This window comes from Somniosus microcephalus, chromosome 13 (genome assembly GCF_052327205.1).
Source record: "Somniosus microcephalus isolate GS21.2 chromosome 13, FLI_Smic_1.0, whole genome shotgun sequence".
Lineage (NCBI taxonomy): Eukaryota > Metazoa > Chordata > Chondrichthyes > Squaliformes > Somniosidae > Somniosus > Somniosus microcephalus.
Window position 1 is genome coordinate 40,507,589 of NC_140999.1, and position 14,739 is coordinate 40,522,327.

The following is a 14,739-nucleotide window of genomic DNA, read 5'->3' on the forward strand; positions in this document are numbered from 1 at the left end:
TGTGGCTTGGTGTCAATTTTTTTGTCTTAAAATACTCCTGTGCAGCGCCTTGTAACGTTTTACTACGTTAAAGGCGCTATATAAATACAAGTTGTTGTTGTATACTTTCAAAAACGAACAGATGTTCAATAGTCAGTGTAAAAGTTTAGTTTACAACCCACTGAAACGAAGACCTTTTTTTCCCAAATAGGGCATATAGAAAGTGAATGTTCCTGTAAAATAAGGTGAATTTGACAAAAGCCTTCAATCTCCACAAGCCAAGATGGCGTCACGACTGCCATTTACAGCCTTAGCCGAGTCACGTGGTTACCGGAGGGCACTGGGTGCAAGCACTGATATCCCAGCATTCCGCGTTGGTGCAGTCCTTCCGGTGCCGACGCCATAACCTAGAAGGAGGTAAAAAGATGAGTGTTGGGTTGATTAAGTTGAAATCGGTTTGTTATTTGAACCATCCTGGGGTTGGGTAACTCTTATTGGGCAGGAATGGAAAGATTAACGTTATGGGTGTTAGCTGGACTGATTATTTCATGCCGTAGTGTCGCATTTCAGTCGTTACTTGCGGAATGAGAGAAAAGTCCTTACCGAGGCCTTTAAGTAGAGTAGCGAGAACCTTCTCCGCTTGGTGAATAAACCCAAATCCCGGGCCGCTCACTCCCCTTTCTGGTGCTGTACGTTGACCCCGGGATTTGTAATATTTCAGTTGATGAATTAAGTTCTCTTCTGAAGGATTTGGCGCGCTCTCCTGGGTGCCGGTGCCATTGCAGGGCGCTCCTGGAACTTCTCCCGAGTTTGCATATGCAAGTCTGGACAGTGACGGCAGGCACGCATCGCTGCCGAGTCCCATTCTGCCCTCGCCCGACAGCCCTGATCAGCTGAACCTCTGGGAGGGGAGGTAAAAAAATATTTAATCAGCGCGGCAGGTCTGGTTCAGTGGTAACACGCTCGCATAGGAGTCGGGAGGTTGAGAGTTCAAGCCCTACTTAAGAGAATAGAACACAAAATCTAGGCTGACACTTCAGTGCAGTGCTGAGGGAGTGCTGCACTGTTGCAGGAGATCCTATGGCACTATTTTGAAGAAGAGTTTTCCCCAGTGTCCTGGCCAATATTCATTCCTCAACCAACATCACTTTAAAAAAAAAAAAAAAATCACATTGTTGTTTGTGGGATCTTGCGAAGTGCAAGTTGGATGATGCGTTTCCTACTTTACAACAGTGACTACACTTCAAAAGTACTCTATTGGCTGTAAAATGCTTTGGTTGTCCTGAGGTCGTGGAAGTTGTTATTACTGTAGATACATGCAAGTTCTGTCTTCAGGTTTGATCTGCTTCAGGTTTGATCTGCTGTGCGGGGCAGTGAATAAATATATTTAGGGTGCTTAAGGTCCCAAGTTAGGTTGTAGGAGAGTGACCCAAGTGTGGTGTTCTCCTGTGTATGTGTGTACAGATGGGGGTGCTCATATCTGTTCTCATCCTTGTTTTCAAATCCCTCCATGGCATTGCCTATCTCTAATCTCCTACAGCCCCTCAACCCCACTTCCCCTGCCCCACCCTGCAATATTTGTGCTCCTCTAATTCTGCCCTCCTGAGCATCCCTGATTATAGTCGCTCAACCGTTGGTTTCCATGCCTTCAGCTGTCTCGGCCCTAAATCTTTCTACCCCTCTTTCCTCCTTTAAGACACTCCTTAAAAGCTACCTCTTTGACCAAGCTTTTGGTCATCAGCCCAAATTTCTACTTGCATAGCTCGGTGTCAATTTTTTTGTCTTATAACACTCCTGTGAAGCACTATGGGACAGTTTACTATGTTAAAGGTGTTATATAAATACAAGTTGTAGTTCAGATTGCCCCCACATCACAAACTTAATGTAATTTTGGCCTGTGCAGTAGTGAGTGACATCTGCAATGTCCAGCGATTGTGCTTTTGATGAAGGGTCATAAGATCTGAAACGTTAACACTACCTTCCCTTCTGCACAGATGCTTCCTGATCTGCTGAATGTTCAGTATTTTCTATTTTTGATTCTGGTAGTGATGTGGGGCCACAGATGTACTGATCTGATGCGGCACACTTAGTGGCCATTTTTGGAAGCTTTGAACTGGCGGACTTGGGGAGACCCACTGTGGGTCTCTAACCTGTCTCACATGTAGAGCCAACTACATATTTCCTTGATAGCATTAGTGGCTGAGCAGGATGTATGCTTTGGCAGTCAGCAGTACAAACTATAGAAAAGTGGCTCCAATTTCTAATGGGGAATGGAATTCAGTGTGAAAAGGAGTTTGTTCCTAAATTATGTCTGTGCTTCAGTATTGGGGAACTAGTTGGAAAATCAAACAGAACAAACTTGCAGTTTAAAAAGCACATTTCACATCCCCAGCATGCCCCAATGAACTACTTTTGAAGTGAAAGCCACTTGCAGCAGCCAGTTTGTGCACAAGGTCCTATATATAGCGCATGTTTTGGTTGAGGGATGAATGGTGGTCAGTATGTAGGAGAGCTCCCCACTCTTGGGAACTTTAATGTTCACCTGAACGGGCAGTTTAACATTTAATTTAATAGACTGCACATCTATCAATGTAGCACTGCACTGAAGTGTCAGCCTACAAGGTGTGTTCAAGTTGTGGAGTGGGGCTTGAACCCACAACCTTCTGACTCTCGAGTCTGCCACCACTGAGCCCATCTGTCACTGACTATGAACAAAACAACATTGAGAGTTAACTATATGTAAATTCTAATGTGTCAACTGCTAAATGTTCGTTCCCCTGTCTTTACTGTGTAGAAATGGCAATCCGGTATCCTATGGCAGTTGGCCTTCGCAAAGGTCACCCCGTCACCAAGAATGAGACCAGCCCAAGGCAGTGCCGCAGAAGAGGGGTGAGTAAAATGTCTAGTTAAAGTAGCTGGATGCATTCATTTAAAAGCCTTTTGGCAAAATTACTAATGAAATCCTAAAAGTGATTTTTTCAAGCCCCAGGATCCATATTCTAATTTTTGTAACGTTGCTGTGCTGTCTAGCTTTTGGAATTGTGATTCCAAGAAGGTGGTTGAGAAATTAAATGAATATATTATTGTAAAGACATTGTACAGTCACTATGAAAATCACTAGATGTAATAGCAGAGCACTTGGAAAACAGTGACAGGATTGGACAAAGTCAACATAGAAGATAGGAGCAGGAGTAGGCCCTTCGAGCCTGCCCCGCCATTCAATGAGATCATGGCTGATCATCCAAATTCAGTACCCTGTCCCTGCCTTCTCCCCATATCCCTTGATCCCTTTAGCCTCAAGAAATATATCCAACTCTTTCTTGAATATATTTAATGAACTGGCCTCCACCGCCCTCTGTGGCAGAGAATTCCACAGGTTCACCACTCTCTGGGTGAAGAAATTCCTCCTCATTTCAGTCCTAAATGGCTTACCCCTTATCCTTAGACTATGACCCCTGGTTCTGGACTCCTCGGCCATCAGAAACATCCTTTCTGCATCCAGTCTGTCCAGACCTGACAGAATTTTATAGGTTTCGATGAGATCCCATCTCAATCTTCTAAACTCCAGTGAGTATAAGCCCAATCGACACAATCTCTCCTCATACGTCATTCCTGCCATCCCAGGTATCGGCCTGGTGAATCTTCGCTGCACTCCCTCCATGGCAAGAACGTCCTTCCTCAGGTAAGGTGACCAAAACTGCACACAATACTCAAGGTGCGGTCTCACCAAGGCCCTGTACAACTGCAGCAAGACATCCTTGTTCTTGTACTCGAACCCTCTCGCTACAAAGGCCAACATACCATTTGCCTTCTTAACCGCCTGCTGCACCTGCATGCTTATATATTGTGAACAGCTGGGGTCCTAGGACCGATCCTTGCGGTACCCCACTAGTCACTGCCTGCCACTCGGAAAACGACCCGTTTATTCCAACTCTTTGCTTTCTGTCCGCCAACCAGTTCTCTATCCAAGTCAATAGCTTGCCCCCAATCCCATGTGCCTTAATTTTGCCCGCTAACCTCTTATGCGGGACCTTATCGAAAGCCTTCTGAAAGTCCAAATACACCACATCCACTGGTTCTCCCTTATCTATTTCACCAGTTACATCCTCAAAAAATTCCAGTAGATTAGTCAAGCATGTTGTAAATCCATGTTGACTTTGTCCGATCCTGTCACTGCTTTCCAAGTGCTCTGCTATTACATCTTTTATAATGGACTCTTGCATTTTCCCCACTACCGATGTCAGGCTTACCAGTCTATAATTCCCCGCTTTTTCTCTGCCACCTTTTTTGAATAGTGGGGTAACATTAGCTACCCTCCAATCCATGGGTACTGTTCCAGAGTCTATTGAGTTCTGGAAGATGACCAGCAATGCATCTACTATTTCTAGGGCCACTTCCTTAAGTACCCTGGGATGTAGATTATCAGGCCCTGGGGATTTATCGGCCTTCAGTCCCATCAATTTTCCTAACACCATTTCCCTACAAATACTGATTTCTTTCAGTTCCACCCTTTCATCAGACCCTATGTTCCGCGGTATTTCTGGGAGGTTATTTGTGTCCTCCTTTGTGAAGACAGAACCAAAATATGTATTTAGTTGATCTGCCATTTCTTTGCTCCCCATTATAAATTCCCCCGATTCTGACTGCAAGGGATCTACGCTTGACTTCACCAATCTTTTTCTCTTTACATATCTATAAAAGCTTTTAGTCAGTTTTTATGTTCCCTGCAAGCTTACTCTCATATTCTATTTTCCCTTTCTTAATTAATCCCTTTGTCCTCCTTTGAATCCTAAACTGCTCCCAATCCTCAGGATTATTGCTTTTTCTGGCCAATTTATATGTCCTCTCCTTGGATCTTATGCTATCCCTAATTTCCCTTGTTAGCCACGGTTGAGTCACCTTTTTTGTTTTATTTTTATGCCAAACTGGGATGAACAACTTCTGTAGTTCATCCATTCGGTCTTTGAATGTTTGCCATTGCCTATCCACCGGCAACCCTTTGAGTGCCATTCCCCAATCAATCCTACCCAACTCGCTCCTCAGACCATCGTAGTTTCCTTTATTTAAATTGAGGACCCTAGTTTCTGAGTCAACTACTTCATTCTCCATCTTAATGAAGAATTCGATCATATTATGATTACTCCGATCCAAGGGGCCTCGTACAACAAGATTGCTAATTAATCCTTTCTCGTTACATAATACCCAGTCTAAGATGGCCTGATCTCTGGTTGGTTCCTCGACATATTGGTCCAGGAAACCATCCCGTAAACACTCCAGGAATTCCTCCTCCACAGTATTGTTACTAATTTGGTTAGCCCAATCTATATGTAGATTAAAGTCACCCATTATGACTGCTGTGCCCTTATTGCACGCTTCTTTAATTGCCCTTTTAATGCTATCCCCAACCTCCGCCTTACTGTTTGGAGGTCTATATACCACTCCCACTAATGTTTTTTTCCCCCTTAGTATTTCTCAATTCTACCCATACATATTCCACCTCATCAGAGCGAATATCCTTCATTACAATTGTGTTAATCCCTTCTTTAACCAGTAATGCTACCCCTCCTCCCTTTCCTTTTTGCCTATCTTTCCTGAATATCGAATACCCCTGGATGTTGAATTCCCAGTCTTGGCCGTCCTTGAGCCACATTTCCGTAATCCCAACCAAATCATATTCGTTTACCTCTATTTGTGCAGCCAATTCATCCACCTTATTACAAATGCTCCTCGCATTAAGACACAAAGCCTTCAGGCTTGTTTTTTTAACGCTCTTAGACCTATTAGAATTATTATTTACTGTGGCCACGTTTGATTTAAACCGTTGATTTCTCTGACTGCCACTTTTGTTTTTCTCCTTCCTATCTTTTGCTTTTATCCTTGTTTCCCTTTCCTCTGTCTCCCTGCTCAGGTTCCCAACCCCCTTCCATTTTAGTTTAAACCCTCCCCCACAGCACTAGCAAACACTCCCCCTTGGACATCGGTTCCAGCCCTGCCCAGGTGCAGACCGTCCGGTTTGAACTGGTCCCACCTCCCCCAGAACCGGTTCCAATGTCCCAGGAACTTGAATCCCTCCCCCTGGCACCATTCCTCTAGCCACGCATTCATCTGAAGTATCCTTCTATTTCTACTCTGACTAGCACGTGGCACTGGTAGCAATCCTGAGATTACTACCTTTTGAGGTCCTGTTTTTTAATTTACCTCCTAACTCCCTATATTCTGCTTTTAGGACCTCGTCCTGCTTTTTACCTATATCGTTGGTGCCTATATGCACCATGACAACTGGCTGTTCACCCTCCCCTTCCAAGATGTTCTGCAGCCGCTCGGAGACATCCTTGACCCTTGCACCAGGGAGGCAACACACCATCCTGGAGTCTCGTTTGCGGCTGCAGAAACGCCTATCTATTCCCCTTACAATTGAATCCCCTATTACTATAGCTCTACCACTCTTTTTCCTCCCATTCTGTGCAGCAGAGCCACCCCTGGTGCCAGGAAGTTGGCTGCTGCTGCCTTCCTCTGATAAGCCATCCCTCCCAACAGTACTCAAAGTGGTATATCTGTGGGGGATGGCCACAGGGGACCCCTGCACTACCTGTCTGCGCCTAGTACTCTGCCTGTTGGTCACCCGTTCCGTTTCTTCCTGTCCAACCTCTACCTGCGGTGTGTCCAACTCCGTAAACGTGCTATTCACGATGTCCCGAGCATCGTGAGCGCTCCAGTATGCATCCAATCGCAGGATTCACAAAAGGTAAATCGTGCTTGACTAATCTACTGGAATTTTTTGAGGATGTAACTGGTAAAATAGATAAGGGAGAACCAGTGGATGTGGTGTATCTGGACTTTCAGAAGGCCTTCGATAAGGTCCCGCATAGGAGATTAGCGTGTAAAGTTAAGGCACATGGGATTGGGGGCAAGGTATTGACTTGGATAGAAAACTGGTTGGCAGACAGAAAGCAAAGAGTTGGAATAAACGGGTCTTTTTCCAAATGGCAGGCAGTGACTAGTGGGGTACCGCAGGGATCGGTGCTTGGACCCCAGCTATTCACAAAATATATATAAATGATCTGGACAAGGGAACTAGATGTAATATCTCCAAATTTGCAGATGACACAAAGCTGGGTGGGCGTGTGTGCTGTGAGGAGGATGTCGAGAAACTCCAGGATGATTTGGACATGTTAGGTGATTGGGCAGAAACATGGCAGATGCACTATAATGTGGATAAATGTGAGGTTATCCACTTTGGTGGCAAAAACAGGAAGGCAGATTATTATCTAAATGGCAATAGATTGGGAGACGGGGAAGTGCAACGAGACCTGGGTGTCCTTGTGCACTAGTCGCTGAACGTAAGCATGCAGGTGCAGCAGGCGGTTAAGGCGGCAAATGGTATGTTGGCCTTTGTAGCGAGAGGGTTTGAGTACAGGAACAAGGATGTCTTGCTGCAGTTGTACAGGGCCTTGGTGAGACCACATCTTGAGTATTGTGTGCAGTTTTGGTCGCCTTGTCTGAGGAAGGATGTTCTTGCCCTGGAAGGAGTTCAATGAAGATTCACCAGGCTGATACCTGTGATGGCAGGATGACGTATGAGGAGAGATAGGGTCGATTGGACTTGTACTCGCTGGAGTTTAGAAGAATGAGAGGTGATCTCATTGAAACTTACAAAATTCTGACAGGACTGGACAGACTAGATGCAAGAAGGATGTTCCCGATGGTCGGGGAGTCCAGAACCAGGGGTCACAGTCTAAGGATAAGGGGTAAGCCATTTAAGACAGAAATGAGGAGGAATTTCTTCACCCAGAGAGTGGTGAACTTGTGGAATTCTTTACCACAGAAAGCAGTTGAGGCCAGTTGATTAACTATATTCAAGGAGTTGGATATTTTAAGGCTAAAGGGATCAAGGGGTATGGGGAGAAAGCAGGGACCGGGTATTGAATTTGGATGATCAGCCATGATTGCATTGAATGGCGGAGCAGGCTCGGGGGGCCGAATGGCCTACTCCTGCTCCTATCTTCTGTGTTTCTGTCACAAAGGTTTGTCCCTGCTACTGGCATGCTGCAACATAAAGGAGGCAGTCCACAATATCTGGGACTTGTGTGTCTTGAGCAAATCAACGGTGAAGGAAAAAAAGCTTTTTTTATTGACCCTCCATTTGGGAGTGCTGCTCACCTGTCAAGTCTGAGCACAGCATTCTTGGAATCTATGTAAAATATAAAATTGCCCTGAAATAACTGCCGAGTTTAGCCAGAGACCTGAAATTGTAAGTTTTATTTTAAATGATAGCACATAGTTCCCTTTAAAGCTGCATTAGGTAAATGGCAGCAGGGTTCAGTAAAACTTAAATTCTGTAATCTATATTTATTCATATTGACTTTGGGTTTAGGGGAAGAGGTTCTGTTTTCTTTCTCTCCCCTCAGGTGGTGCTAAATTCATCAATGTAGTGAGGGAAGATTAGATGCCAATGCCTTTTGATTTGAACACTCAAGCTCCTGGTTGAGTTTCCTTAAAGCTAAGTGCACTAGATTTCTATGCATTGACACATTCCTCCTCTGGCAAACTTCACGTCAGTTAGTTTGTTGGCACAGACAGTGGTGTTGCTCTCTGCACTGATGAAGGGATTTGATTATTTGAGGATAAAGTAGTCTAAAACTACAGGTTTATGCCTTCTATTTTGTGGTTAAGTTCAGTCTCAGATTAGATCATGGGTAAGTACTCTGGTACTGTTTACCTGCAGAGTCAGCAGGCATTTCTTCCACTCTTGTTACCAGTGTTTTTAGTGGACAATTGGGATTAGAACTGAACATTAAGTTATTGGGAGATATTGAAATCCTGAGTTCTCCTTTTAATTCTTGCTTTGGTTATCTTTATTTTGTCAGCGCCTGACCAAGCACACCAAGTTTGTCAGAGATCTGATCCGTGAGGTATGTGGTTTTGCCCCCTATGAAAGGCGTGCAATGGAATTGCTGAAGGTCTCTAAAGACAAGCGTGCACTCAAATTCATCAAAAAGAGAGTAAGTAACAACTTGCAGTGGCAAATATGTGTTGCATATAATGTGTTCAGGCCTTATGCACAAAAATCTAAATCTTTGCTGTAGGTTGTATAGATCTTTGTAAAGGTTTTTAGAAAGTGGCATTTGTACCTATTGGTAGTGCTAGTTTAATCCTTAGTTGCTGCTGCTTGCCTTTACTATTACTCACCCTCCACTGAAGTTAGCAGCTGTAAAATGGCACAAAATATACTCAAGTTACAATGATTTTCTATATTTGAAGGTGGTCAAACAATCCATAACAGGCATGTCAATGTTAGATGACATTGCTTAGATTGCCGGTTCAGAACAGAGAAATAAATGAGATTTGGGGAATAGTTTTGTTATGTGACACATCCTCCGTATACTCTTAAAACAAAGCAGGAAAGTACTCAACAAAGTGGGGAAGTACTTCAGAAAGGAGGTGTCCTGTGAGTTGCAAGTAGGGTTAGTTGTTGTGGCCCCAGTTGATTAGCTGCCTGCTCCACTGTCCCAGCTTGCATGTGAAGAATGGACAGTTCGGTGAGGTACAGAAGTGGATGGTGCTTGTGGAACTGTACCTTAACTCGGCATGAGAAAACAGCACAGGCTGGGTATCTTTTAGGGAGATTAGTTTTGAAGGGTGCAGTAGTTTTATATGATCTGGGTGGATGCAAGTTGGAATGTTTTCAGTACTTGAAATTTAGGTTCAGAATTACATTGATCAGAGTGTAGCTGTAGTGCACTAGTTGAGAAGCAGTTTTAAATTTCATGCCTTATAAACCAGCACCTAAATTAATTTCTCCATCTACTGTATGTAGCTAAACACTAACCTTCCTTCTCTTCAGGTTGGTACCCACATCCGTGCCAAGAGGAAGAGAGAAGAACTCAGCAATGTGCTGGCAGCAATGAGAAAGGCAGCTGCAAAGAAAGATTAATCTGTACAAATTTGCTACCATTAAAGTTATTTCAGAGTTACCTTCTGTGTTTACTTGGACTTAATTTTCAGTTTATAGAACTTTTTCGTGGAATCATATACTTTAAGTTGCTGGTATTTTGACTTTAAAGCTTTCTGCAAGCCAATCTATGCCTTTGTCAAACATGTTTTAATCAAAATCTCTGCTTAATCTGCACAACAACTGGGAAAGGAATAAATACAACTAATGGAGTTGATGCAACTAATGCACATTAGCACCTCCTTTATTTCCCCCATCTCCCCAGAACTTCAGGCAAATGTCCGACTGTTTTTAAGTTGGAAGGCAACTGGCTGCAGTGGAGCAAAACTGCATGCTGCCAACAGATGAATTTAACCTCAATTCTAGAAATTCTTAATGATGGGTAATTTTCAGCAACACCACTGGTTTGCTATTAACATAGGCGAAGAGCCCCACAACAGAAAAAATTTACCATTTTACTTATTGTCAATAGTGGGAAGCACAACGTACAGGAAACTTTGGTTTATCCGGAGGTTAACTGTCCGGAATGCTCAAGCCACCGGTAAAAATCAGGAGCCGTTTTGTTAGTTTTTTTTCCCCCCACCAGACAGGCTCTGCAAGGTCTCACTGAAGCTGTTGCTAAGCTAGAGACGCTTGCAAGGTACGGCCGACTGTTTAGAAGCTGTTGCTAAGCAACAGGGTTTGTTGCCAGATACGGAGCTCAAAATCTCCATATGTTTCAACATTAGCGCTGGTTTGTTCGGCAGTTTTGATGGGACGGTAACAGCTCGGTCCCGGATAGCACAAAGTTTCCTGCACTTTGAACCGCACACAGATGAATAGGACTAAACAGAAAATTGACCTCAACCTTCCTAGGAACTAGCTATGAGTTTTTTTCCCCCCATGTTTAAATGGAAGCTTCCAGTTCCCTACCAGAGGTGTAGCAGTATTACAGAACATAATCTTGGCCTTCAACTGCAATAATTTTACCAATTGATATTTACCACCACCCCTTAGAAGGGAAGCATATGCCTATTGTGATGACAAACAGAAGTTGGCTGTATGGGAAAACTGTCAAGATTGGACCTGCAATTACATTAGTGGAATCATAAAATGGTTACAGCACAGGAGGCCATTCAGCCCATCGAGCCTATGCTGGCTCTCTGCAAGAGCACTTCAGCTAGTCTCACTCCCCTGCCCTTTCCCTGTAGGTACTTATCCAATTCCCTTTTGAAAGCCACAATTGAGTCCGCCTCCACCACCCTTTCAGGCAGTGCATTCCAGATCCTAACCACTCAGTTTTTCCTCATGTTGCCTTTGGTTCTTTCGCCAATCACCTTAAATCTGTCCCCTCTGGTTCTTGACCCTTCCACCAATGGAACAGTTTCTCTACTCTGTCTAAACCCATGATTTTGAACACCTAGCAAATCTCTCCACCCTCTCTGCTCCAAGGAGAACAACCCCAGCTTCTCTAGTCTAGCCCCATAACTGAAGTCCCTCATCCCTGGAATCATTTTTGTAAATCTTTTCTGTACCCTCTCCAGGGCCTCACATCCTTCCTAAAGTGTGGTGCCCAGAATTGGACACTACCCCTGTTGAGGTTGAACCAGTGTTTTCTAAAGGTTCATCATAACTTCCTTGCTTTTGTACTCCCTGCTTCTGTTTATATAGCCCAGGATCCTGTATGCTTTAACCGCTTTCTCAACCTGCCCTACCACCTTCAACGATTTGTGCACATATGCCCCCTTTAGGATTGTACCCTTTAGTTTATATTTCCTCGTTCTTCCTACCAAAATGTATCACTTCGCACTTTTCTGCATTAAATTTCATCTGCCCTGAAGCCTATCACTCTTCACTATACTTCCAAGTTTTGCGTCATCTGCAAATTTTGAAATTGTACCTTGTACACCCAAGTCCAAATCACTAATATATAAAGAAAAGCAGTGACCCTAGTAACAGAGCCCCCAGAAACACCACTGTATACTTTCCTCCAGTCTAAAAAAACAACCGATCACTACTGTTTCCTATCACTTCAAGTTTGCTGGCAAGCCTATTATGTGGCACTTTATCAAATGCCTTTTGGAAGTCCATGTACACCACGTCAACCCTCTGTTACTTCATCACAAAACTCAATCAAGTTAGTTAAACGCTATTTGCATTTAACAAATCAGTGCTGGCTCTCTTTAATTAATCCACACTTGTCCAAGTGACTGTTAACTTTGTCCCTGATTATCATTTCTAAAAGCTTCCCCACTAGAGGTTAAACTGACTGGCCTGTAGTTGCTGGGTTTATCCTTGCACCCTTTTTTGAACACTGGTGTAACATTTGCAATTCTCCAGTCCTCTGGCACCACCCCCATATCTGAGGATGATTGAATATTATGGCCAGTACCTCTGATTTCCTCCTTAACTTTCCTAGGATGCATCCCATCTGGTCTTGGTGACTTATCAACTAAGTACATACAGCCTTTCTAGTACCTATCAATTTTTATCTCATCCAGTATTTCCACTACCTCCTCTTTCACTGACTTTGGCAGCATCTTCTTCCTTGAAGACCAATGCAAAGTACTCATTTAGTACCTTAGCTATGCCCTCTGCCTCCATGCGTAGGTCTCCTTTTTGGTCCCTAATCAGCCTTACCCATCCTTTTACTACCCGTTTACTATTTATATGCCTATAGAAGACTTGAACTCCTTTGTTAGTGCCAATCTATTCTCATACTCTCTCTTTGCCTTTCTTTTTCACTTCCCCTCTGAACTTTCTATATTCAGCTTGATTCTCACTTGTATTCTCAACCTGACATCAGGCAGACGTGCTCTTTTTCTGCTTCATCTTACTCTCCATCTCGTCAGCCAGGGAGCTCTGGCTTTAGTTGACCTACCTTTCCCCCCTCGTGGGACTGTACCCAAACCATCTCTTTAAAGGCCGCCCATTGTTCGATTAGTTTTGCCTGCCAATCTTTGATTCTAATTTACCCAGGCCAGATCCATTCTCAACCCACTGAAATTTGCCTTCCTCCAATTCAGTTTTTTTTAACTCTAGATTGCTCTGTCCTTTTCCATAGCTACTCTAAATCTTATACTATGATCACTGTTCCCCAAATGTTCACCTACCGACACTTGCTCCACTTGACCTACCTCATTCCCCAGATCCAGCAAAGCCTCCTTCCTCATTGGGCCAGAAACATACTGATCAAGAAAGTTCTCCTGAACACACTTCAGAAATTCTTCCCCCTCTCTGCCCTTTACACTATTACTATCCCAGTCTATATTAGGATAATTGAAGTCCCCCATTATCACTATATCGTTCTTGCAACTCTCTAATTTCTCTGCAAATTTGCTCCTCTATCGTTCCCACTAGTTGGTGGCCTATAGAATACACCTAGTAGTGCAATGGCACCTCGATTATTTCTTAACTCTAGCAATATATATTCTGTCCTTGACCCCTTTACGACATCATCTCTCTCCAACAGTAACATTCTCCTTAACCAATACTGCCACCCCACCTCCTTTCTTTCCTTCCCTGAACACCTTATATCCAGGAATATTTAAAACCCAATCCTGCCTTTTATTGAGCCAGGTCTCAGTTATCACCACATCACATTCCCATGTGGCTATTTGCACCTGCAGCTCACCAACCTTATTTAGCACGCACAGAAATCTTAAGAGCGTCTTGTATTTAGTCTGACCCCATCACTATTTCTTACTCTAGTGCTATCTGTCTCTCCCAATCCTTTTGTACACTTTGTTTCTCCTTTCTAATGCTACATCCTGGTGCCCACCTCCTTGCCAAAATTAGTTTAAACCCTCCCCAGTTCCGGCTCTGTTGAGGTGCAACCCGTACGGCCTATACAGGTCCCACCTCCCCTAGAACTGGTCCCAATGTCCCAGGTATCTGAAGCCCTCCCTCCTGCACCATCACTCCAGCCACACATTCATCTGCTCTATCCTGCTATTTATATACTCACTAGTTCGTGGCACCGGGAGATCACTACCTTTTGAGGTCCTACTTTTTAATCTCTTTCCTAGCTCCCCAAAATCTGCCTGCAGGACCTCATCCCTCTTTTTACCTTTGTCGTTGGTACCGACATGGACCACGGCCTCTGGCTGTTCATCCTCCCTCTCCCTCAATATTCTGCAGCTGCTCAGTGATATCCTTGACCCTGGCACCAGGGAGGCAACTCCTCTCTGCCTAGAAGTACTAGGCAGTGTATGAAACATACTGGGAAATTTGTACCCACCTGAAGGATGAAGCGTCACAAACTGCAGCTAGTTGTCCAAGCAAACTAAATAATTAATGGAAAGGCATGCTACTGAAAAGTGTCAGACATCTTACACACTTGTTCCCATGCCCTAATTCAGACACTGGGAATTTCCCTGGAGATTCTGAGTGACTGCTGCAACTTCGGTGGAAACCTTGTTTTTGCGACTGTTGCTGGAGAACCCTCAATTGCAGGCATCTGTCCAAGTGGAAAGTAAAATACTGTAAACCATTTTACTTGTCCTCCTAAATGCGCAGAGTCATGCTGGTGGGGTATGGGCCACAGGCCAGACACACTCTTAAATGGCCAGTGAATATCAGCAGGCAGTTTGACTGGAAGTTATCAGTCACCACTGGCACAGGTCAGTGGATAGGAATCAGGAACCTGGATATCAATTCCCTTTCAATAGTCCAGTTGTGCTGAGGGCAAGTGTGCCCAAACTTGCCCCAGCTAACTTAGCACAGACCCAAAATATAATTTGGAGCCTTCCTGGTTGATATGATTACCACACTAGACAGCTGATTTATCCAATTAACTCCACCGATGACAATTACCCTCAATTTCTATG

The 14,739-nt window shown here is 44.0% G+C and overlaps 1 protein-coding gene across 1 annotated transcript; it reads left to right on the forward strand.

Moving 5' to 3' along the window:
- Positions 1 to 315: 315 nt before the first annotated feature.
- Positions 316 to 9,953, forward strand: rpl36 (ribosomal protein L36). Its single transcript, XM_086004804.1, has 4 exons — positions 316 to 396; positions 2,774 to 2,868; positions 8,847 to 8,981; positions 9,824 to 9,953. Exons 2-4 carry the CDS (start codon positions 2,776 to 2,778, stop codon positions 9,911 to 9,913), a joined length of 318 nt encoding a protein of 105 aa, XP_085860930.1. The 5' UTR covers positions 316 to 396; positions 2,774 to 2,775; the 3' UTR covers positions 9,914 to 9,953.
- Positions 9,954 to 14,739: the final 4,786 nt, after the last annotated feature.